The 26,032-nt window shown below is 38.0% G+C and overlaps 1 protein-coding gene across 5 annotated transcripts in view; it reads right to left on the minus strand.

Annotated features, from left to right (window-relative positions):
• The window catches only part of FAM13B (family with sequence similarity 13 member B), a 117,938-nt gene that overhangs the window by 70,320 nt on the left and 21,586 nt on the right, over positions 1-26,032 (minus strand). For all 5 annotated transcript variants that reach the window (XM_049873712.1, XM_049873715.1, XM_049873714.1 and 2 more), the window contains exons 2-4: positions 6,960-7,126; positions 5,472-5,663; positions 4,815-5,027 (exon numbers count right to left, since the gene is read on the minus strand). In XM_049873712.1, coding sequence (XP_049729669.1) covers positions 4,815-5,027; positions 5,472-5,628 — 370 coding nt within the window. In that variant the 5' untranslated portion in view covers positions 5,629-5,663; positions 6,960-7,126. The remainder of the gene's footprint in view (positions 1-4,814; positions 5,028-5,471; positions 5,664-6,959; positions 7,127-26,032) is intronic.

Below are 26,032 nucleotides of genomic sequence, written 5' to 3' on the forward strand. Positions count from 1 at the left end.
AAATCAACACTGACAAATTCTACGTTATAGCCTTTCTAGCTTCATCATCATTTAACAAGATCATTTATCTGCTCATTTATCATCCGTTTCTCTGTCTCCCATCCCTGCAGAATTCTACTCTGTAAGGACAGGGATTTTTATTTAGTTTTGTTCGCTGCTGCATTCTCAGCATCTAGAACAGCACCTAGCATACAGCAGGTGCTCAATAAATATTAGTCAAACAGTTGAATGAATATACAAAAATCAAAAAAAGATGCTAGTCTACTAAAACGTTCCATCTGATGAAGTAGTAAGATTGTGGGCAATACTGTATTTATTTGAAATATTGTTAACGTTGCTTACCTTTGTGTACATAATTTCTACTGCGTAAAAATGTTTATATCTACACCAGGCTGCTTCTGAAGTCTCTTCAAAAAAGGCATTTCAAAAAATACAAACATATAATAGACACTGTCTTACATTTTTCTTTGAGTCTACTTCCTAGTTAAATCATATCTAGGGAGATTATATGTATATATCAAAGAATTTCCCCGACTGGCAATTTTTTCAAGCACTGCAACTTTTTTTTGGAAATGTTAAAAACAATTCCACAAAACTGGGAATTATGTTTTCTACCAAAACATAATGTATAAGTAGTCAGACAAACTACTATGATCTAAACCAGAGGTTCTCAACCATAGGCAATTTTGCTCCCAGACATTTGACAAATGAGTGGAAGCTTTCTTTTTATTGTCATGACTCGGGTGAGGAGATACTACTGGCATTTAGCAAGCAGAGTGCTGCTCAACATCCCACAATTCACAGGACAGCTCCCACAACAATTATCCAGTCCAAAATGTGAGTAGTGCCAAGGTGGTGAAATCCCGGTCTAAATAAAAGGTCTAATCACACCAGTGAATGGCACATTCAAGCATCCTCCTACCACAGAAGAATGAAAAACCACTTTTAAAAAAACACAAGCTCAAATGCAACTTCAATAATGCTATCCAGCCTCCATAATCTTAAAAGCAGTAACTTTCTCACGTGTTTGTGAATATCAATTAAAATGCTGACATAATATTTATCTACAATAAGTAGAAAGGGGACTGTTCGTCCAAAGACCTAGACACCTTCCCAAAAGAAGGACTAAAGAATGAACAGGTTATATTACAACAGAAAGGCAAATATCACCTCAAGTGCCATGACATCTATCTGTATAGCTTCTAAAGAAATGTGTGTATGTGTGTGTATATGCATGCATAACAACAACGAATGCTAATATTACAATAGTGAATTAATAAGATACATACTGTACTCCCACGAATGTCTACACAGTGCATGATGCTGTCATCATTTTAAATGAACACCAATCAAAATGACAATCCTGGTGACAAAGGAAATAGTTTCTGATAATCCACTGCCGTCAAGTCAGTTTCAACTGATTGCGACCCTACAAGACAGAGTATAACTGCCCCACAGGGTTTCCAAGGAACAGCTGATGGATTCAAACTATCAATCCCTTGGTTAGCAGCCAAGCTCTTAACCACTGTGCCACAAGGGCTTCTATCAATGAGATTCAATGACTTTAAACCAAACCAAACCTGTTGCCCTCCAGTCGATTTTGACTCACAGTAACTCTACAGGACAAAGTAGAACTGCCCCACAGGGTTTTCAAGGAGCAACTGGTAGATTCGAACTGCTGACCTTTTTTGGTTAGCAGCCAAGCTATTAACCACTTTGTCATGAGGGCTCCTTCAATGAGTTTACTACCATTAAATCCTTTTTTTGCTTTTTATAATTTTTATTGTGCTTTAAGTGAAAGTTTACAAATCAAGTCAGTCTCTCACACAAAAACTTATATACACCTTGCTACATACTCCCAATTACTCTCCCCCTAATGAGATAGCCCGCTCTCTCCCTCCACTCTCTTCATGTCTATTTCGCCAGCTTCTAACTCCCTACTACCCTCTCATCTCCTCTCCAGGCAGGAGATACCAACATAGTCTCAAGTGTCCAACTGATCCAAGAGGCTCACTCCTCACCAGCATCCCTCTCCGACCCACTGTCCAGTCCAATCCATATCTAAGAGTTGGCTTCGGGAATGATTCCTGTCCTGGGCCAACAGAGGGTCTGGGGGCCGTGACCACGGGGGTCCTTCTAGTCTCAGTCAAACCATTAAGTCTGGTCTTTTTATAAGAATTTGGGGTCTGCATCCCACTGCTCTCCTGCTCCCTCAGGGGTTCTCTGTTGTGTTCCCTTACTACCGTTAAATCTTATTCCAATTATCAATTTATAAATTTCCATTCACGCTTGAAAGATCATCTGATCCTTGTAGCTTTAAAGGCTTATCTGCAATTCAGCTAATACAGGGAACATGGAAACATCACTATAAAAACAAAAAAGAATAGCTCTACAAAAAAACCCAGAGAACTCTAATATATCAGTTCCACCAAAAAAACCAAACTCACTGCCATCGAGTCAATTCCGACTCATAGCGACCCTATAGGACAGAGGAGAGCTGCCCCATAGAGTTTCCAAGGAAAGCCTGGAGGATTCTAACTGCCTAACTCTTGGTTAGCAGCCATAGCACTTAACCACTACACCACCAGGGTTTCTGTATCAGTTCCAATACATACTTAATGGATGCAAAATGCTTCCTAGGTGACTCAGTATAAACACTTGAAAAAACTCCTACAAGAAAAAGAAGAACTGGATTTAGAAATTCAGAACTAAAAATGTTTGTTAGGCAGAGAACACAACAGAGTCCCTGACGGAGCAGGAGAAAAGTATGGTGTAGAACTCAAATTCACATAAAAAGACCAGACTTAATGGTCTAAGTCTAGAGGAACCTCAGAAGACATGGCCCCTGGACTCTCTGTTAACCCAGAACTAAAACCATTCCCAAAGCTAACTCTTCAAAGACTAGACTGGACTATAAAACATACTGCTCATGAAGAGTGTGTTTTTTAGTTCAAGCAGATACACGAGACTAAATGGGTGGCTCCTGTCTGGAGGAGAGATGAGAAGGCAGAATGGGACAGGAGCTGGTTGGATGCACACAGGAAACCCGGGGTTGAAAGGGAGAGTATGCTGTCACATTATAGGGATTGCAACTAGTGTCACACAACAATATGCGTATAAATTTTTGTACAAGAAATTAATTTGAGCTGTAAATCTGCACCTAAAGCATGAGAAAAAAAAATTTTTAATGTCAGGAGAGAAAAAATAAAGTGACACTTTGAAAAAAGGTGACATTATTTATGACACTTTGTTTTGAAACCTGTTTTTCCATCCAGAAGCCTCAATAGAGGAAAAAAGTTCAATCAGGCTAATCATTCCTGAATATAACAGCAAGTTCAAAGTGAGCCCTACCATCTGTCATAATAGAAAACATATGTAAAAGGGGTACAAAATGTTTTTGTATTGACCTTTAACACATAAATCAGAGACACTCAATAATTTAAGCTAATCGTTGTTTCTAAAATTTAAGGCAAATAGGATAAATAAAACCAAAAACCAAATCTGTTGCCAATGAGTCGATTCTGACTCATAGCAATCCCATAAGACAGAGCAGAACTGCCCCACAGAGTTTCCGGGAGCACCGGCTGGAGTCGAAATGCTGACCTCTTGGTTACCAGCCATAGCACTTAACTGCTATGCTACCAGGGTTTCTGCAAGGTGAATATACACTCTCAAAAGGAAATATTCTTTCTCTGACTACATACAGCCTTAAGGATACACACACACAAATTCTAAAATGCCCAGTTATGACAGTGATAGGCATAAAGGAAGTAGTTATAATTTCTTAACATCTCTGAATTTCCCCAGAAGCCCAAATTCAAAAAACAAATGTACCCCATAATACCAAGAAAACTCAGAAAAAATACAGACATTCAAGAGAGAAATAACGCTATGTGCCAACTTTATAAAAAAAACTATCCTATGTAATGGAACATGTCACCTCCATTACATACCCATGAATACCATTATCTAGGAACAGAACATTTCCTCACTTCTTGGTTCCTTTATCTCTCTGTCTTCCTCTATTTATTTTCCTGCCCATGTTCTATTCCAGATAAGCCTTACCAAAAGAGTAAAAACCAAAAAACTCACCAAAAAACTAAACCAGCGAGGACCAGTCAATTTTTTCTTTCTTTCTTTGGCTTGGAGTCTATTTTTATTTCCTTTAGGCAAGTGTCCAAGAATAAGCTTTAGGTATACTCCAAGTCCAGAATCAAAACTTGCCTTCTGACTTTTGCTAGGAAGTTCTATCAAACCAAGGATAAGCATCCTATAGTAATATCACCATTAAGCAACACCTCTGGCTATCAGTGGACATCCTGCTGCACATGGCCCTTTATATATATTTTTCTTCCTACTTTCACTACCTTCCTGCTCCTACCGTTCTATTCCTTGTTCTTGTCTCCTCCCTCTTGTCCCTCTCCTTTCACCCTCATCTTAGGCATAGAACGACCAATCACAAAAAGTAAATAGGACTACAGGGGTTTAAGAAGTTGCCATTCCCTAGACTAGACCCTACAGGCTCTAAGAGTAATTGATAACATAAATTAATATCAGAACCATTATAATTACATTTTACATGTCAAGATTTCTAAATGGTTGTTACTGTTGTTGTGTGCCGCTGAGTTGGTTTCAACTCATAGCAACCCTATAGGACAGAGTAGAACTGCCCCATAGGGTTTCCAAGAAGCGGCTGGTGGATTTGAACTGCTAACCTTTTGGTTAGCAGCTGAGCTCTTAATCACTACGCCACCAGGTAAGGACTTTGAAATTAATAATAATGACTGACTGATTTAAGAGTCAAATTATATTACCTTGAGAAAGCTGCATCAAGTGAATATGCAAACTGCCAGGGATAACAGGTTCAGGAAGTTCTTGAAGGAAAAACCTAAGAAGACTAATAGCTGAGGGAACATCTGCTTCCTTAACCAAATCCACCTCTTCTCCATTGTCGTATCTCTGCCGAAGCCACTCCACTGTCTCAGCGTTTCCATTGACTTGAAAAAGTCCTTGTTGCTCCAGACCTCCTACATTAGTTCAAGGCAAAAATTAAACAAGCTACAATTTCCACTATTTGGCCATATACATTCATTCTCCAATCAATTTAAAATTCTCAGACTTTTGGAAAGCCATTCTTGGCTCCCCTTGTTTGGTTAAAAACCTTCAAATTACACATCTAGAAATATACTCTCTCTATTATCCTGGGGGATATTCTATTTTATCCCACCCCCTATATCCATTAAAAATATTCCTATCACCCCCACTAAAAAATGTTCTAGGCTTAGCAACTATCATTTTAAGTATACTGAGTAAAAAACAAACTAAAATCTTTTAAAAAAAAAAATCTTTTTCTATTGTTTTTTTCTCATTATATTTTGGACTTTTGATACTAAAAAAAAAATCCAAAGTCAAAAAGGGAAAGTTGTGTTTATTAAAACAAAGGCTAGCCTTCGAAGTAAGGAAATGTATACCATGTTCCTCAATATAGTCCACAACGTGGCGGACTATGAACGGAACCTCATTGTCTGGATGTCCTCCCTGCTGCAGCTCATCAAGTGGAATTCCAAATATTTTGTTAGCAAGAACGGAGTTGCAGTTACTCAAGGAAGGGGAGGAGCTCTTCCTCATATCTTTTTTGCAGCCAGAAATCAAAGCTGTCTTTTCTGCCAAATGAAAGACAAAAAAAAAAGACTACAATGATTAACAGGTGGCAATATGACTAAATACATTAAAGATAGACGCTTTACACCTGAATGTGTTGTCATCTATTAAAATATTTTCCAGTTATCAGGCCCATAGCGTATTCTACAAATAAAGCTCTATACCATTATCTAAGTATTTCTATACTACAAAGAGTTAGTTGTGAATGCTTTCTTGAGTGTTTGCATATTTATCAAAGAACACAGGTAAAACTGATTTTTCAAAACTTAGCAAGAGGCATTAAAGTGCCAAGGACATATTAAGGGATAAATCCAGCCCCAAGAGGGTCTTTCTGACCAAGTTATTAACATAGGTAAATAGCCAAACACAATCTATCTCTGGACTCTGCTACATGAAGCTCATCTAACCCCTCAATTCATAAGCATCCAAACAGGAGAGAATTACGTCTTATAAAGTGATGGGTTAACAATCACTTTTTATAAACGATGGTCTAATAAGAACAGGATTAACTGGTTCTTACTTCTGCATGACAGAACAGCCAAATACGTTCTTATAAACAAGGCATTTTTCCAGTTCTGGACATCAACTTTCAAGCAGAATGCCTTTTATCAACACTGCTGTTTCATAATTATTCTAAAGAAAAATTTCCATAGCCAGTGTAGTTCAGAAAAAATAGGTTCTTTGTCTTAGTTTCGTAGGAAATTGTGATCAGTAAAGAAAAGCAGTGGGAAGAAACAATGTCTCAGATGACTGTTTCCAATATCTGAAGCATCAGAGAACAAACAATCCCAAGAAAAATCCATTTTCTAAAATAAACACTTATTACCTTTTTATCTAGGAAAGGAGCATTTTTAAAAGAAAAAAAAAACTACTTTTCAAAAGTTGAGAATGGACAAAATGACACCAACTGGGCTTTTTTTTTTAAATCACCCCAGAGAAACAATTCCTTTTGCACTGCAAGAGAAAGATAACAGAGCACCAAGAAAAATCTACTCAAGAGTCTAAACAAGGCCCACATGTAGTTATAATAGGTGGGCCCAATGGTTCAAGGGAGTATCATAACGTGTGACTGGGAAACAACCCAGCCAACTCACAGAAACGGTAAAAATTAACTTAGGGGCAGTCATAAATTTACATAGTCTTAGACAAGCAACAGCCATTACTAAACAGATCGGATACCAGCTAATAACTACAAAATCTCAGGTTAATAATTAAGCAGCAGCTACAATAAGAGGGGGCCACACTCCAAAATCTCTATAGATTTACAGCATTGGATAGTTACCATTTTGAAAACTTACCTTTGAGTACTTAAACACCTAAGTTTAAAAAATGGTTTCTGCACCAGCTACCCTCACTGAGCAAGCATTCATTTGTCATTTATGGCTGTTTGAGGTTATGGCAGAAGATCAGCCTGTAGTTCCTCATTGAAGAAACGCAGAACTCGATCAGTACTTCAGCAGTTAATCTACAAAGAAAAAAAAAAAAACACTATTTCAATTTCCCACAATATCTTCAACTGTCAGAAGAGACTAGAATAAGCAGTGAAATCCATTAAAGAGGTTACCTATACTGAAAGGCACTCTTCTGCCTCAAAAATCTGTATGTGACCTCGTTAGAGGCAAAATCCTATATAAGGTTTCAAGTTCTTATGATGGCTAAACTGGATAAGAATCTCTCAGCTAAAAAATAAATAGATATGTACAGCAATTACAAAGGAGAATCTTTGACAGTACACATCTTCAAGAACTACACCACTGAAATAATCCATTTCCCTTAATGGACACTCAATTTGCCTTTCTCTCATTCTTTCCTCATTTCCTCAAATGCTCAGAACTAAACATGGAAGTATTTTCAGAAGATGAGAGAATCAAAGACATGATTTAAACTTGGAACTGCATTTATGTAATTTATTCTTTTCTGTGTATACAAGAGCGCTTGTCTGATCTTTCTCATTTGGAGAGGCATTAGCACATGTTGGAAAAGAGCAGTTACCAATCCAGAAAAGCTTGGTTTCAAATAACAACTCTACCATTTTGTATGTATCTAGGTTTCCTTATATAAAATAGGTTATATACAATAAGAATAATAAATTCAACTGAGATAGTAGATGCATAGAGTGGACCAGTTTTCTTTCACCTCTTTCCGTGTTAAAAGACCAGAAAGCAGAGGGAAAAAACCTGTTTGGCAATGTGTTTAATATTTGGTCTCATGATCCTCTGTGAGTTCCAAGAATCTATTAACAAATCTTTCAATAAGCTATACTGCAGCACTCTGCTCAAGAGGGTTCAGGTAAGCAGAACCCATTCAATAGTTTTTAAAAAACTCTTATTAGTAACATATACCTAAGGGAGGAACATTAAAAACTGAGAAGGAAAACCACATTCCCACATCAAATCTTTTAGGAGATGATCACTCCCACAACATCCTTAAATGCCTGCCAAAATATGGAGTCTGTTCTTCTGAAGGAGCCTTGGTGGTACAGTGGTTAAGAGCTACGACAAGCTATGGCTGCTAACCAAAAGGTCGGCAGTTCAAATCCATCAGCTGCTCCTTAGAAACCCTAGTGGATGGTTCTACTCTGTCCCACATGGTCTCTATGAGTCAGAATCGACTCGTCAGCAATGGGTTTAATAGGTTTCAGGTTCATCTGAAGAATATCTGCAAAGGTAAGTTATATTAAAGATCCTCTGGAGAGTTTAACTTCTCGGGTAAGATGCTTAAAGAAATTAAAAGCCAGGTGATACCCAGGAAGGGGGATTTGCTTGATATATACTAAATGAGGACTCATTAGAAGAATCTGTCAGAGGTTAAGTTCTACATACATCACTAAAATGGCTAGCTCAGTGTTTAGTGAGCCTTGTTAATAAAACCTGGAACCAGTTATCTCATCCTGTGTCCTCTGCTACCCCCAACCACTAACTAGACAACCTGAAAAGCATATCTTTCCTAACATGAGGCTGGGTAGGACTCTCTGAATTCATCAGTATAAATTCATCCTCACTATGAGGAAAGCAATCAAAGGATACATCTTTCAAGTGATGAGTTTCTCTCCCTCCTGAAGAACAGCATCGATGAGGATGAAAACAGCAATTAAATGAGCAGTTATTATGTGTCAGGCACAGTTCTAAACATGTTACATGTATTAAGGTATTATTACATGTCATAAGATATTATTACTATAATCCCTATTTCAAGGAGATACTCCATAGAGATCCACCAATTTACCCACAGTCCACTCAGCTAATTAAGGTCAGAGCCAGAATTTGAACCCAGGCAGTATGACCCCCAAAGTCCTTGCTCTTAATCACTATATTATCTATGTAAATTCTCACAACTTTATTATCAAAGAATCTCACATTCTATGACTCAAGCTGACCAGAGTCTTGTATACATTTTAAAAAGTCACTTATTCCTAGCCTGTTAACAGGTACATAAAGAGGGTAGGTCTATGCTCCAAATCCTATTAGGTAACAATTATTCACTTGGAGTCTCTAACTAGAGCACACTGCTGAGAGCATTCTGACTGGAGAGTGACCCAAAATTACATTTCTGCTAATCGCAAAGTAGTTTTTGACATCACTGACTTAGTTTTATTTCATACCGCTTTTCAGAGCTTAAATCATGTAAACACTCCCTTCACATCTGTAGGCTGAATACCAAAAAACCAAACCCATTGCCATCAATTCTGACTCACAGTGTCCCCAAAATATTACATCCCCCCGAAAATCTCAGAATGTGACCTTATTTAGAAATAGGGTCTTTGCAGATGTAGTAGTTAGGATCTCAAGGTGAAATCATCCTAGATTTAGGATGGGCCCTTAACCCCAATGACTGGTGTCCTTATACGAGGACAGAACACAAACAGAAACAGAAGGCCATGTGAAGACCAGGCAGAGAGAGAAGTTTTGCTGCTACAAGCCAAGGAATAGAGGAGTCACCAGAAGCTCGAAGAAGGAAAGATTCTCCCACATAGCCTTCAGAGAAAGTACGGCACTGCCAAAACCTTGATTTTGGACTTCTGCCTCATGAACAATGAGAGAATAAATTTCTATTGTTTTAGCGCCAGTTTATGACAATTTGTTACGGCAGCCCTAGGCAACGAAAGCAACATGTAAAATACGATATTTGATTATCAAAAAAGCAGAAAAGAAAACAGCAGCAGGTACCACAGAAAGATGTGCCAAAGAGGTCTCATGAAAAGTCTTAGCATACAAAACCAAAAAATACAAAGAAAGCCAATAACAAATAAAGGACTTGACACAAGAAAACACAATGTATAGGCTTTCAAACCAACCCAGGACTTGTAAAAGCATAATTTTATTATAAATCAAAACAGCAAAATCATTTTAAATACAAGTGACAGTGCTTAGCATGGTGGTATTGACAATGAAGAAGAAATCATTTTGAAATTAACATCACATACTTCACAATAAGACAAGAGTGATAAAAATAATACAAGTAAATCCCTGTTATCAATGATGCTGGCTGACAGGTACATTAAGAAAAGTGTACTTTCATGCGCCAGCTATTAGTCTGGGTCTGCTAAGGCTCCAGGTACTTTTGCACTTCATTCTGCTTTATTAACAATACATATACATTACAGCAACAAACACATTTCTCAATAGGATAGAATCTTTAAATTTTAAAAGCTTAAAAAGGGATAAAACCTCAACATCAATACTATTAGATAATAATAGTAGATAACATTAACTGAGCTCTTACACTATGCCAGGAACTATTTTAAGAACTTCAACTGTACTAACTCATTTAATACTTACAACAACCCTATGGAGGTAGAGTGTTTCATTACACCATTTCACTGATGAGCAGAAAGCGAAACTGAAAAGCAGAAACTATTAGTAACCTACCTAAAGTTACACAACTAATAAGAGGCAGTACTGGAAAAAAAACAAAAAAAACCATTGCCATCAAGTCAATTCCGACTCATAGCAACTCTATACAACAGAACAGAACTGCCCCACAGGGTTCCCAAGGAGCAGCTGGTGGATTTGACTGTCGACTTTTTGGTTAGCAGCGAAGCTCTTAACCACTGTGCAACCAGGGCTCCTTATGTAGTATATGGATACACTATTGAGTTATGAATTCATTTATCACAGTGAGAAGCTAAGATATATTTAATGTTGTTAAATCAAGAAACAGCAGTATGAATATGAAATCTCTACAACAGGCAAAGGCACACAGACAGAAGTCTATTAGATGTTACAGGGGTGGGGGAGAGGAAAGTGGGCTTATTGTTTAAAGGGTTACTGAGTTTCTGTTTGAGGTGATGAAAAACTTTTGGAAATAGTGGTGATGGTTGCAAAACATGGTGGATATAATTAATGTCACTGAATTGTACACTTAATGCTTAAAATGGCAATTTCTGTTATATATATATATATATATATATATATATATAAAACTTTTCCAGCGGGACAGTTCTACTGTGTCCTATAGAGTCATTGTGAGTCGAAATTGACTTGACAGCAATGGGTTTTAAAAGTAAACCAGCCCTCATAGAGACTGGAGTCAAGCTTTACCACAGCTAGACAAAATGGAGCAAAAAAGTCCTGGGCTGCTAACACTCCCAAACACCTAACACAACCAAAAATCCTCTCTGGAAATAGGTAACATATCTAAAAAGGAGACACATCAAATTTGAAAAAAGAACCAAACAGATCAGTACTACTTAACAATAGAATAACTGAAATTAAAAACTCAGTAATAGATGGACTGAACAGAAGACTAAACAGATGAAAAAATAATGAACAGAACGACAGGTGAGATGAAACTTTGGAGCCATGGAAATCTTTTACATAACTGTGCAACAAAATTAATTTTTAAAAAGCTAAAAATCACACACACCAAAAAAATAATAATTTATGCACCTCCTCAAGGAATTACAAAATACCACCTTTCAATTAGACTCACCACAAAAAAAAAACCTGAATCTGATCAAGTCTCTAGTTATAACTATCAATTTATAGAAAATAAGTACAGAAAATAAAAGAACATGTTAAATGACATCATAGGGATCCAATCAGCCAGGATCAGACAGCCAAAAACAAAGATACAGAACAAAAACCCAATTTCTTCCACAAACTGCAAAAAAAAAAAAAAAAAAATGGAGAAGGAATCTACAAATTTAGAGGCTTAAAAAACAAATTAACTGCAGTATATAGACCTTTCTTGGATTCTAAGGACCCCTGGCAGTGTAACAGTTAATCGCTCCACTGCTAAATGACAGGCTAGCAGTTCAAACCCACCCAGGCACTCCGTGGGAAAAAGACCTGGTGATCCGATCCCATAAAGATTACAGCCTAGAAAACCCTATGAGCAGTTCTTCTCTGTCACAGAGGGTCATTATGAGCTGAAAATCAACTCGACAGCACCTAAGTACAACATTTGGATTCTAATTCAAACAAGCAAAAAAAGAGAGAAATTACATCTTGAATATTCACTAGATATTTAATCATATTAAGAAATTATATTGCATTAGGGGGAAGTGAGTTTATATTAATGAGGGAGGAACAACTAAGAAAAGGAGGGTGAGAACGGTCATACAACTTGAATGTAATCAATGTCACTGAATTGTCTATACAAAAACTACTGAATTGGCGTATGTTTTGCTGTGTATATTCTCAACAACAAAATAAATAAATGAAATTAAAAAAAAATTTACATTGTGTTAATTCTGATTATGGCAGTGCAGTTATGTTTAAAAAAAGTTATTACGTCTACATAGTGAAAAAAATGTAGAAAAGAAGAAAATGAACATTACCCTTGAGAATCGGGAACTAGACAAGAATGCCCTTTATCACCACTTTTACCCGACCCTGTGCTGCAGGTCCTAGCCACAGCAATTAGGCTAGATAAACAAAATAAAGTGTACCCAGATTGGTAAGAAAGAAGTAAAAGTATCTCTATTTGCAGATCACATGAACTTATACACAGAAAACCCTAAGGATTCCTCAAAAAAACTACTGAAACTAGTTTGAAGAGTTCAGCAGAGTACCAGGATACAAGATAAACAGAAAAATCAGATGGATTCCTCTACACCAACAAAAGAACATTGAAGAGGAAATCACAAAATCAATACCATTTACAGTAGCCCCCCAAGAAGATGAAATACTTAGGAATGTATCTTACCAGAGACGTAAAAGACCTATACAAAGAAAACTACAAAGCACTACCGTGAGAAACCAAAAGAGACCTATGTAAGTGGAAAAACATACCTTGCTCATGGATAGAAAGACTTATATTGTAAAAATGTCTATTCCCCAAAAGCCATCTATAGCTACGATGCAATTCCGATCCAAATTCCAATGACATTTTTCAATGAGATGGAAAAACAAATCACCAACTTCATATGGAAGGGAAAGAGGCCCAGGATAAGTAAAGAATTACTGAAAAAGAAAAACAAAGTAGGAGGCCTCACTCTACCTGATTTTAGAATCTATAATACCGCCACAGTAGTTGAAACAGCCTGGTACTGGTAAAACAACAGACACATAGACCAATGGAACAGAATTCAGAGTCCAGACAAAAATCCATCCATATATGACCAGCTGACATTTGACTAAGGTCCAAAGTCAGTTAATTGGGGAAAAGACACTCTTTTTAACAAATGGTGGTGACATAACTGGATATCCATTTGCAAAAAAATGAAACAAGACCCATACCTCACAGTATGCACAAAAACTAACTCAAAATGCATCAAAGACCTAAACATAAAGTCTAAAACAATAAAGATCATGGAACAAAAAATAGGGACAACGTTAGGAGCCCTAATACATGGCATAAACAGAATACAAAACATTACTAAAAATGCAGAAGAGAAACCAGATAACTGGGAGCTCATAAAAATCAAACTCCTATGCTCATCCAAAGACTTCACCAGAAGAGTAAAAAGACTACCTACAGACTGGGAAAAAGTTTTTAGCTATGATATTTCCGATCAACATCTGATCTCTAAAATCTACATGATTCTGCTAAATCTCAACCACAGAAAGACAAATAACACAATTAAAAACTGGGCAAAGGACATGAACAGGCACTTCACTAAAGAAGACATTGAGGCAGCTAACAGATACATGAGGAAATGCTCATGATCATTAGCCATAGAGAAATGCAAATCCAAACTACAATGAGATTCCATCTCACTCCAACAAGGGTGGCATTAATCCAAAAAGCACAAAATAATAAATGTTGGAGAGGTTATGGAGAGACTGGAACACTTATATACTGCTGGTGGGAATGTAAAATGGTATAATCACTTTGGAAATCAATCTGGGGCTTCCTTAAAAACCTAGAAATAGAACAACCATACGATCCAGCAACCCCACTCCTTGGAATATATCCTAGAGAATTAAGAGCCTTTATACAAACAGATGTATGCGCACCCATGTTCACTGCAGCACTGTTTACAACAGCAAAAAGATGGAAGCAACCAAGGAGCCCATCAACAGATGAATGGATAAATAAATTATGGTATATTCACACAGTGGAATACTACACATCGCTAAAGAACAATGATGGATCTGTGAAACATTTCATAACATGGAGGAATCTGGTGAAATTAGCTGAGTGAAATTAGTCACATGCAGAAGAACAAACATTGTATCAGACCACTATTATAAGAACTTGAAAAATAGTTTAAACAGAAAAGAAAATATTCTTTGATGGTTATGGGGGGGAGGCAGGGAGCGAGAGGGGTTTTCACTAATTACATAGCAGATAAGAAGTATTTTAGGTTAAGAGAAAGACAATACAGGAGAGGTCAACACAACTGGACTAAGCCAAAAGCAAGGAAGTTTCCTGAATAAACTGAATGCTTCAAAGGCCAGCAGAGCAGGGGCAAGGGTTTGGGGACCATGGTTTCAGGGGGCATCTAGGTCAACTGGCATAATAAAATCTTCTAACAAAATATTCTGCACCCCACTTGGAGAGTGGTGTCTGGGGTCTTAAATGCTAGCAAGTGGCCATCTAAGATGTATCAAATGGTCTCAACCCACCTGGAGCAAAGGAGAATGAAGAACACCAAAGACACAAGGGAATTATGAGCCCAAGAGACAGAATGGGCCACATAAACCAAAGACTACATCAGCCTGAGGCCAGAAGAACTAGGTGGTGCCCAGCTACAACCAATGACTGCCCTGACAGGGAACACAACAGACAACCCCTGAGGGAGCAAGAGAGCAGTGGGATGCAGACCTCAAATTCCTGTAAAAAGACCAGACTTAATGGTCTGACTGAGACTGGAAGAACCCTGGAGATCATGGCCCCCAGATCTTCTGTTAGCCCAAGCTACGAACCATTCCCAAAGCCAACTCTTCAGACAGGGATTGGACTGGACTATGGGATAGAAAATGGTACCAATGAAGAGTGTGCTTCTTGGATCAAGTAGACACATGACACTATGTGGGCAGCTCCTGTCTGGAGAAGAGATGACAGGGCAGAGGGGGTCAGAAGCTAGCCAAATGGACATGAAAATAGAGAGCGAAGGGAAGGAGTGTGCTGTTTCATTAGAGGAAGAGTAATAGGAGTATACAGCAAGGTGGATATAAGTTTCTGTATGAGAGACTGACTTGGTTTGTATACTTTTACTCAAAGCACAATTTAAAAAAAAAGATTAGATAGGAAACTTAGAGGCAGTGAGTTTATGTTAATGGGGAGGAGCAACTCAGAAAAGGAGGATGAGAATGGTTGTACAACTCAGAGAATGTAAAAAATGTCACTGAATTGTACATGTAGAAATTGTTGGGTTGGAGTATGTTCTACCATCTATACTCTCAACAACAATAAAAACAAAATAAATTAAGTATTAAAAAAAGAAGAAAATGAAGAGAAATCCCATACTTAAAACTTCATTAATCAAACAGAATCAAGTGTGGTAAAAAGGATCAATAAACCCAAGAGCTGGTTCTTTAAAAATGCTAATAACTTGAGGTGGGGCCAAGACGGCGGAATAGCCAGATGCTTCCTGCAAACCCTCTTACAACAAAGACTTGCTAAAACAAGTGAAATGATTACATTTATGACAACCTAGGAGCCCTGAACATCAAAGGCAAAGTTAGAAAACAGACTGAGCGGCAGGGGGAGAGATGGTTCAGAAGCAAAGAGTTGCCAGGCCTGATTCACCAGGATCCCTCAGGCAACATTCCCGGTAGCAGCTGCGGTGGGCTGGTGGTAGCATTCAGCCCCAGCTTTCTCAGGGAGAAGCCGCCAGCTGCACAGCCTACTCACAGCACCGCAATCAGAGAAGAACAGCGCTCTCAGCAAAAGGTAAGTACTTGCATATACCTTACAACACCCCCTCCCCCCGCCCCCAAGCCAGCTTCAGTGGCTGTTGATTTCCCTGGACCTGAGTTAGGCCCTGTTGTGCTCCTGGAGGCATCCTCCCAGCCTTGGAAAAGGAATAAATTCATAATTGGGGGAAAAGATAATTTCCCAGCTCCACTAACCTGGGGAGCTCAGCACAGAAGTGGCTCCTGTCCAGGCATAAATGGTCCATGGACTTTGAATACCTTTCTCCACTACATGGACCTCTCTGGGTCTATTTCACAAGAATAGGCCCTTGTTGGCAGACTACAACTGTTTCAGTTGTGCAGTGGAGAGGTGGGTGTTTGATGTTTGACACCGCTTTGCCTATTAAACAAGGTCCTCACCTACCCACATAAGGGCCTAAGGACTGAGGGCTCCTCTCAAGTCACCCAGCCACCCGCAACAGGGGTCTAAGGATAACTGGTACCTCCCAGTCCTTACAACCAAAATCACTGGGTGCCCATAATCCGTCTGCAGAACACACCCACCTGTAGGCTCTAGGGAAAAGGGACGCACTTTCCTCAGAGACACTTGGGGGACGATTCTCAGCCCTCTGCCTTGTTCAGAGGATGACTCCCTACTGCAACCAGATACCAGTACCTACACCAATCACCCCTGCCACTCTAAGACTGTTGGACAGAACCTGTACCACACACTTTATCAGCTTCCTGGACACCTGAGCTGAATTCATACAAGTGAACAGATTCCTAGACTGATATACCTGGTTACAGCTCTAGCCATCTGGGGACAGGATGTCAGAGCATCAAAGGCAAAAATAATCAAGCTAGATCACTGGAACAATCCACTTGGGCGTATCAAAACAAAACAAAGCAAGAAGCTAAGATACAGTAAGCAAACATAAAATAAACTAATACAATAACTTATAGATGGCTCGGAGACAACAGTCAATATCAAGTCACATAAAGAAACAGTCAATGATCGCCTCAACGAGCTCTCAAAACAAAGAATCAACGAATCTTCTGGATGAAGGTGCCTTCCTGGAACTACCAGATGCAGAATTCGAAAGATTAACATACAGAACTATTCAAGACATCAGGAATGAAATTAGGAAGTAGATCAGGCAATACGCAGAACAAGCCAAGGAACACACAGATAAAGTAGTTGAAATTAAAAAGGTTATTCAAGAACATAAAGAAAAATTTAATAAGCTGCAAGGATCCATAGAGAGACAGCAATCAGAAATTCAGAAGATTAACAATAACATTACAGAAACAGACAACTCAATAGAAAGTCAAAGCAGAACCAAGCAAGTGTAAAATAGAATTGGTGAACTTAAAGATAAAGCACTTAGCACCAATATATCTGAAGAAAAATCATAAAAAAGAATTTTAAAAAATGAAGAAACCTTATTAAGAATCATGTGGGACTCTATCAAGAGGAACAACCCATGAGTGACTGGAGTACTAGAATAGGGAGGGACAACAGAAAATAGAGAGAGAATTGTTGAAGATTTGTTGGGAGAAAATTTCCCTGATATCGTGGAAGATGGGAAGATATCTATCCAAGATGCTCATCGAACTCCACATAACGTAGATTTTAAAACAAACTCACCAAGACATATTATAATCAAACTTGCCAAAACCAAAGATAAAGCAAGAATTTTAAGAGCAGCTAGCGATAAAGGAAACGTCACCTACAAAGGACGGTCAATAAGAATAAGTTCCAACTACTCGTCAGAAATCATGCAGACAAGAAGGCAATGGGATGCCTTATATAAAGTACTGAAGGAAAAAACTGCCAGCCAAGAATCATATATCCAACAAAACTATCTCTCAAATATGAAGGTGAAATTAGGACATTTCCAGATAAACAGAAGTTTAGGGAATTCATAAAAATCAAACCAAAACTACAAGAAACACTAAAGGGAGTTCTTTGGTTAGAAAATCAATAATATCAAGTATCAACCCAAGACTAGAACACTGGACAGAGCAATCAGAGCTCAACCCAGGCAGGGAAATCATAAAAATAAATCAAGATAAAAAAGTTCAAAACAGGCAAACAGTGATGTTATTATGTAAAAGAAGACAACATTAAAACAAGAAAGGGGGACTAAGAAATGTAGTCATAGATCTTTCACATGGAGAGGAAGACAAGGCAATACAAAGAAATAAAAGTTAGGTTTAAATTAAAAAAAAAGGGGGGGTAAATATTAAGGCAACCACAAAGGGGACAAACTATCCTACACATCAAAATAAAACACCCTGGAGGTCATGGTCCCCAGACCCTTTGTTAGCCCAAGACTGGAACCATTCCCAAAGCCAACTCTTCAGACAGGGATTAAACTGGACTATAAGACAGAAAATGATACTGGTGAGGGGTGAGCTTCTTGGCTCAAGCAGACACAAGACTACATGGGCAACTCCTGTCTGGGGTGACATGCAAAGGAAGAGGGGGGACAGGAGCTGGCTGAATGGACTTGGGGAAAACAGGGAGGAGAGGAAGAATGTGCTGTCTCACTGTGGGGAGAGCAGCTAGGAGTACATAGCAAGGTGTATGTAAGTTTTTGTATGAGAGCCTGACTTGATTTGTAAACTTTCACTTAAAGCACAATAAATTTAAAAGAAAAAAAAAAACTGGGCAAAGGACCTGAATAGACTTTCTCCAAAGACGACACATAAATGGCAATAAGCACATGAAAAGGTGATCTCAACATCAGGGAAATGCAAATCAAAACCACAGAGGGATACTACTTCACACCTATTAGGATAGCGACAATAAAAAACAAAACAGAAAATAATAAGTATTAAAGAGGGGGATGTGGAGAAACTGGGACCCTCATACACTGCTGGTGGGAATATAAAATAGTACAGCCACTTTGGAAGTTTGGCAGTTCCTCAAAAGGTTAAACACTGAGCTACCACATGGCCCAGCAATTCCACTCCTAGGTATATGCCTGTCTTACTTATCTACCACTGCTGTAACAGAAACACTACAAGTGGATGGCTTTAACAAAGAGAAATTTATTCTCTCACAATCTAGAAGGAAGTTTGAATTCAGGGTGCCAGCTCCAGGGTAAGACTTTCTGTCGGCTCTGGGAAAAAGTCCTTCTCATCAATCTTCCCGTCAAGGAGCTTCTCAGCACAGGGACCCCAAGTCCAAAGGACAGTATTCTCTTGGCTCTTGTTTCTTGGTGATATGAAGTCCCCCTGTCTCTCTGCTGGATTCTTTTATTTCTCAAAAGAGGATGACTTAAGACACAATCTCATCTTGTAGACTGAGTCCTGCCTCATCAACATAACTGCTACTAACCCCACCTCATTAACATCATAGAAGTAGGATTTATAACACATAGGAAAATCATATGAGATGACAAAATGGTGGACAATTATACAATACTGAGAATCATAGACTAGCTAAGTTGACACACATTTTTTTGGGGGGGGGACACAAGTCAATCCATAACAATACCCTAAGAACTCTGTTGCCATCGAGTCGATTTCGACTCATAGCGACCCTATAGGAAATACCCTAGAGAACTGAAAATATATGTCCACACAAAAACTTGTACAGGAATATTCGTAGCAACATTAATAATAATAGCCAAAAAGCTAAAACAACCTAAATGTCCACCAACTTATGAACTGATAAACAAAACGTATATATCCATAGAACAGATTATCATTTAGACATAAAAGAAATAAAGTACTGATAATGCTACAACATGGGTGAACCCTGAAAACATTATACTAAATGAAAAAAGCCAGACACCAAAAAGCCACATATTTATGATCCCACTTATATGAAATGTCCAGAAAAGGCTAGAGCCCTAATGCACAGTGGTAAGAGCTCAGGCTGCTAACCAAAAAGGTCGGCAGTTCAAATCCACCAGCTGCTCCCTGGAAACCCTATGGGGCAGCTCTACTCTGTCCTATAGGGTTGCTATGAATCGGAATCTACTCAATGGCAACAGGTATGGGTTTTTTTTTTTGGGGGGGGGGCAATAGGTACAGGATGTCTTCTCTTAAGGGGAATGAAAATGTTCTAAAATTGGATGAAAATGCACAAACCTGTGAATAACACTAAAAACCACTGAATTTTATACTTTAATTGGGTAAATTGTACAGTATGTGAATTATAGCTCAACAAAGTTGATAAATTAAAGAAAAAAAAAAAGATACTTGTCTCCACGGCCATGGCAAGAACTAAGAGAGAAAATATTGTTTTCCTTCAACATTAAAAAATTTCTGTGGAAGGATCAATTTGGGAAGATTATATTTTAAAAACAATGAAATCCAGTTATTGGTGGCCCATACCTCAAAATTAGATGTGACTAAAATGTGACATGGAAGGAAAACAGAAACTCATCTAAAAGCTCTACAGAGATTTGCTGACTACCAAACACTGAGGCAAAAGAGATCTAACAAAAGTGAAGGAATGTAAACTAGAATACCTTGCAGTCTAGTAGAAAAGCCAATCCTTAAAGGAAATTTCAGTAAAATGTATTAAATTCAATAAGGAATCTGAATGTACACGTGGGAGCAAATATATCTTAAAACCTCTCAGAAGAAATGTGTTTATAGAAGAGGAATGGTCTAAAAGACGACAGTGAAGAGAAAAAATGACTCTACACATCATCAGCACTGTTCAAAGAACATGGACCCTGAGCCAGGCACAAATACCAAAAGGTAGGTACATTCATGCAACTATTTCCTTTTTAATTACTACGTGGCAAGGTACTATACTAGATGCTGGGAATATAGGAGAGAATAAAACAAACAAACAAACAAAAACCTGCCTTTGACTCAGTTTATATTCTAGAAGGTTGGTGACAGAGGGACATTTAACAAAATAAACGTTTACATTAGATATTAAGTGCAATTGAGAAAAGGCAAGATGGGGCTAGGAAGTGAAATGGCAAAATAAGTGGGGAAAGGATAATCTTTTCGATAAATGGTGCTAGAACAATAAATGTCCATATGCAAAAATAAATAAACATCAATTACCACCTCAGAGCTTACCTACAATTAACTCAACATGAATTACACGCCTAAATAATATTATAATTAACACAATGATCTTACAGCTAAGATTATAAAACTTCTAGAAAAAAAATAAGAGAAAATCACTAAGAATTCTTCGAAAGCGAAGCATGAATTACACACACAAAAAACGATTGGACTTCGTAAGAATTAAAATCTTTTGCTCTTCAAAACACCCTTTTAAGAGAACAAAAAGACAAAACACAACTGGGAGAAAATATTGGCTAAACATAACTAATAAAGGTTTTGTATTCAGAACATATAAAGAAAGAACTTTACAACTCAAAAATATGACAAACAATAAAAAAGCAGGGCAAAAGACTTAAACAAACATTTCATCCAAGAAGCTATATGGCAAATAAGCATATGAAAAGTCGCTCGACATTATTAGTCACTGTTGTTCTTAGGTGCCATGGAACAGATTCTCACTCACGAGAACCCCATGTACAACAATACAATACCTTGCCCTATTTCTGTGTCATCTTCGTGATCATTAATACACTCAAGTTCATTGCTGAAGCAACTGTATATTTTGACTGCCTTCCAACCTATGAGGATCATCTTCCAATACTGTATCAAACAATATTCTGCTGTGATCCATACAGTTTTCATCGGCTACTTTTCAGAAGTAGATCACCAGCCCTTTCTTCCTACTCTTAGTCTAGAAGCTCCACTGAAACCCGTCCACCATTGGTGACCCTGCTGGTATTTAAAATTCAGATAGCATAGCTTCCAGCATAAGAGCAACAAGCAAGCCAGCCACAGTAGTTGACAAGCTGAGAGATGATCATTAGTCATTGAGGAAATAGAAATTAAAACAACAATGAGGTACCACTTCACATTCAATACAATTACTGAAATTAAAAAGGCAGGTAAGAACAAGTATTGACAAGGATGGAAAACAACTAGAAATCTCACACACTGCTGGTGGGAATACAAAACGGTACAGCCACTTGGCAAAATTGTTCGGTAGTTTCTTATAAAGTTAAAAAAACATATACTTACTATATGATCTAGCAATTTCACCCCTAGGTATTTAACCAAGAAAAGTAAAAATTTATGTTCACAGGAATATTCACAGCACCTTTATGCGTAATAGCCAAAAACTTAAATCAACCCAAATGAGCACTAACTGATGAAAAGAAAAACAAACTGTATAATGGAATATCACTCGGCAACAAAAATGAATTAACTACTGATGCGTCCATAACATGGATGAATCTCAAAAGCATTCTGCTAAAGGAAAGAAGCCAGATACAAGCAATTACGTATTGTATAATTCCATTTATATGAAATTCTAGACAAGGCGAAACCACAGTGACACAAATCTGACTGGTGATTGTCAAGGGCCAGGGATGAGGGAAGGAAATTAAACATAAAACAACAGTAGGAAACTCTGGAATGTTATGAATGTTCTATACTGTGACTGTGGTAGTGGTGGTTATACTATAAACATTTGTCAAAACTTACTGAGCTGCACATTTAAAACTGGTCAATGTTAAAACATTCTGCATCCCACTTTGAAATGTGGTGTCTGGGGTCTTAAATGCTAACAAGCGGCCATGTAAGATGCATAAATTTGGTCTCAACCCACCTGGATCAAAGGAGAATGAAGAACATCAAGGTCACACGATAACTATGAGCCCAAGAGACAGAAAGGGCCACAGGAACCAGAGACTTACGTCATCCTGAGACCAGAAGAACTAGATGGTACCCGGCCACAACTGATGACTGCCCTGACAGGGAGCACAACGGGGAACCCCTGAGGGAGCAGGAGAACAGTGGGATGCAGACCCCAAATTCTCATAAAAAGACCAGACTTAATGGTCTGACTGAGACTAGAGGAATCCTGGCGGTCATGGTCCCCAAACCTTCTGTTGGCCCAGGACAGGAACCATTCCCGAAGACAACTCATCAGACATGGAAGGGACTGGACAATGGGTTGGAGAGAGATGCTGATGAAGAGTGAGCTACTTGTATCAGGTGAACACTTGAGACTGTGTTGGCATCTCCTGTCTGGAGGGGAGATGGGAGGGTAGAGAGGGTTAGAAACTGGCAAAACCGGCATGAAAGGAGAGACTGGAAGGAGGGAGAGGGCTGACCCATTAGGGGGAGAGTAAGTGGGAGTATGGAGTAAGGTGTATATAAGCTTACATGTGACAGACTGACTTGATTTGTAAACGTTCACTTAAAGCTCAATAAAAATTATTAAAAAAAAAATTGGCGAAATGTTATTGTATGTAAGCTATACTTCAATAAAAACGAAAATTTTAAAAATAAAGAAAACTGCATTAATAACTGATTCATAAAGGTATAGTGTCACTTTAATAAAATATTTAATATCAAACTGCATTTATTATGGATTGGCTTTTAAAATACACTTTTCCACCCACAAAAGGAAAATAAAAGATTTCTTTTAACCATGTTTCAAGAACTCATGCTCTTTGGCCCTACTATGCTATCCGGCACATCCATTTATCTGTACATATACATTTTTTTCCTGTATAGCATAACTAAAAAAAAATTAAAGTTGCAGTGAAAACATTATAAATTTGAGACATCAGGATAAAGACTTTCAAAGCAAACAATTGATCAAAGCACTATAATTGTAATAAGATTAGATCTGCAATATACTTTAAAAAGTCTTATTTTACAAATAAGGCAGTCTGCTGTAAAAGCAGCATCTACCAAAATGGTCACTGTCATGTGAAAAAGTTCTCTCTTCAAGTGCAACAGAAAGTAACAACAAAACTCACTTTTGCCCAAAATGCTCTGACAAAAAAGATTTTAAAAAAGAATTGAGAGTCATCTTATCAGCTGTTTAAGCCAAAAAAAAGCGCATTTTACTAATACACAAAGAGAAAAACCAGCAGATAACTGGGTCTCAATGAAGATAATAAACACTGGCAACAGACTTGTTTTTAGACTACTGCTGTGTCTGACTCTAAGTTAATGAACCAAAGCTTAAGAAAATAAATTTACCCTTGCTCCCCATACATTCAGCTTTTCATTAGCTCTAAACAATTCACCGAGGCAAAGTAAAACACGCCTCTTTCATTCTAATTGAACAAGGATGGTCTTAAAAAGTTGCCCATATGCTAAATCAATGGTTCCTACCTGACCTGAGTAATTCGAACAAAATTTCAAGGGTCTGAAATCCTCAACAGCACCAAACAAACTGTTAGAAAGACTGAGCAAATGTCTTAACAGCATTTAAACTTATGTGTCAAAATCTACTTTGATCAGGAAAACACCAAGACATTAAATCTATTATTAAATTCACACTGACCTTGTCATTAAGTAATTCATTGGCTACAACAGCTAACTAAAACAGAATTCAGAACGAAAATTTTAAAACTGTAGTTTTTAAATTAAAGAGGACTCTCACACTCAAAAGTTTTTAGTAACTTTTTGCCTTAAAAAATAAAACAAGAGTATAAAGTATTTCTTGCAACAATGAGGGAATAATCCTCCTCCACGGTGATTCCACAAAACTACAATTAACAATGGAATCCAGCACATTTTGTAGGACTACAGTAGCCGAACTGTGGTACTAGATATAGTATATATACTTCACTATTTTTTTGCCTTAAGGTACCTCATTATTCCTCTCATTCAAAGTGTTCAGGTAAAAACTAGTTATCACTAATCTACTGGTCCATCCTGTGTCTGTAAGTTTATCATACTGCGGTGGCTTGCATGTTGCTGTGATACTAGAAGCTTTGCCACCAGTATTTCAAATACCAGCAGGGTCACCCTTAGTGGACAGATTTCAGCTAAGCTTCCAGTCTAAGACAGACAAGGAAGAAGGACCTGGCGGTCTACCTCTGAAAAAACTGGCCAGTAAAAACCTTATGAAGAGCAGTTGAACACTGATATAGTGCTAGAAGATGAGCCCCTCAGGTTCAAAGGCACTCAAAAGACCGCCGGGGAAAAGGTGCCTCCTGAAAGTAAAGTCGACCTCAATAACGTGGATGGAGTCACGTTTTTGAGATCCTCATTTGCTGATATGGCACGACTTAAAATAAGAAGAAACAGCTGCAAACATCCATTAATAATCAGAATCTGGAGCGCACAAAGTATGAATCTAGGAAAATTAGAAGTCATCAAAAATGAAATGGAACATATAAACATTGATATCCTAGGCATTAGTAAGCTGAAATAGACTGGTATTGGCCATTTTGAATCAGACAATCATATGGTTTACTATGCCGGGAACAACAAAATGAAGAGGAACGGCGTAACATTCATCATCAAAAAGAACATTTCAAGATCTATCCTCAAGTACAATGCTGTCGGTGACAGGATAATATCCACACGCCCACAGAGAAGACCAGCTAATGCTACCATTATTCAAATTTACCCACCAATCACTAAGGCCAAAAACGAAGAAATTAAAGACGTTTACCAACTTCTACAGTCCGAAACTGATCAAATATGCAGTCGGGATGCATTGATAATTAGTGTCAACTGGAATGCAAAAGTTGGAAACAAAAAAGAAGAATAGGTAGTTAGAAAATACAGCCTTGCTGACAGAAATAATGCCGGAGAGCACATGACCGAATTCTGCAAGACCAACGACTTATTCCTGGAAATACCTTTTTTTCAACAACATAAATAGTGACTATACATGTGGACCTCACCGGGTGTGGAATACACAGGAATCAAATCGACTACATCTGTGGAAAGAGACAACAGAAAAGCGCAATATTACCAGTTAGAACAAGGCCAGGGGCCGACTGTGAAACAGACCATCAATTGCTCATATGCAAGTTCAAGTTGAAGTTAAAGAAAATGAGAACAAGTTCACAAGAGCCAAAGTATGACCTTGAGTATATCACACCTGAATTTGTAGAGCATCTCAAGAAAAGATTTGACGCGCTGAATGATAATGACCAAAAACTAGACGAGTTGTGGAAGGACATCACAAATGAAGAAAGCAAGAAGTCATTAAAAAGGCAGGAAAGAAAGAAAAGACCAAAATGGATATCACAGAAGACTCTGAAACTTGCTCTTGAACACAGAATAACTAAAGCAAAAGGAAGAAA

This window comes from Elephas maximus, chromosome 2 (assembly GCF_024166365.1).
Source record: "Elephas maximus indicus isolate mEleMax1 chromosome 2, mEleMax1 primary haplotype, whole genome shotgun sequence".
NCBI classification, from domain to species: domain Eukaryota; kingdom Metazoa; phylum Chordata; class Mammalia; order Proboscidea; family Elephantidae; genus Elephas; species Elephas maximus.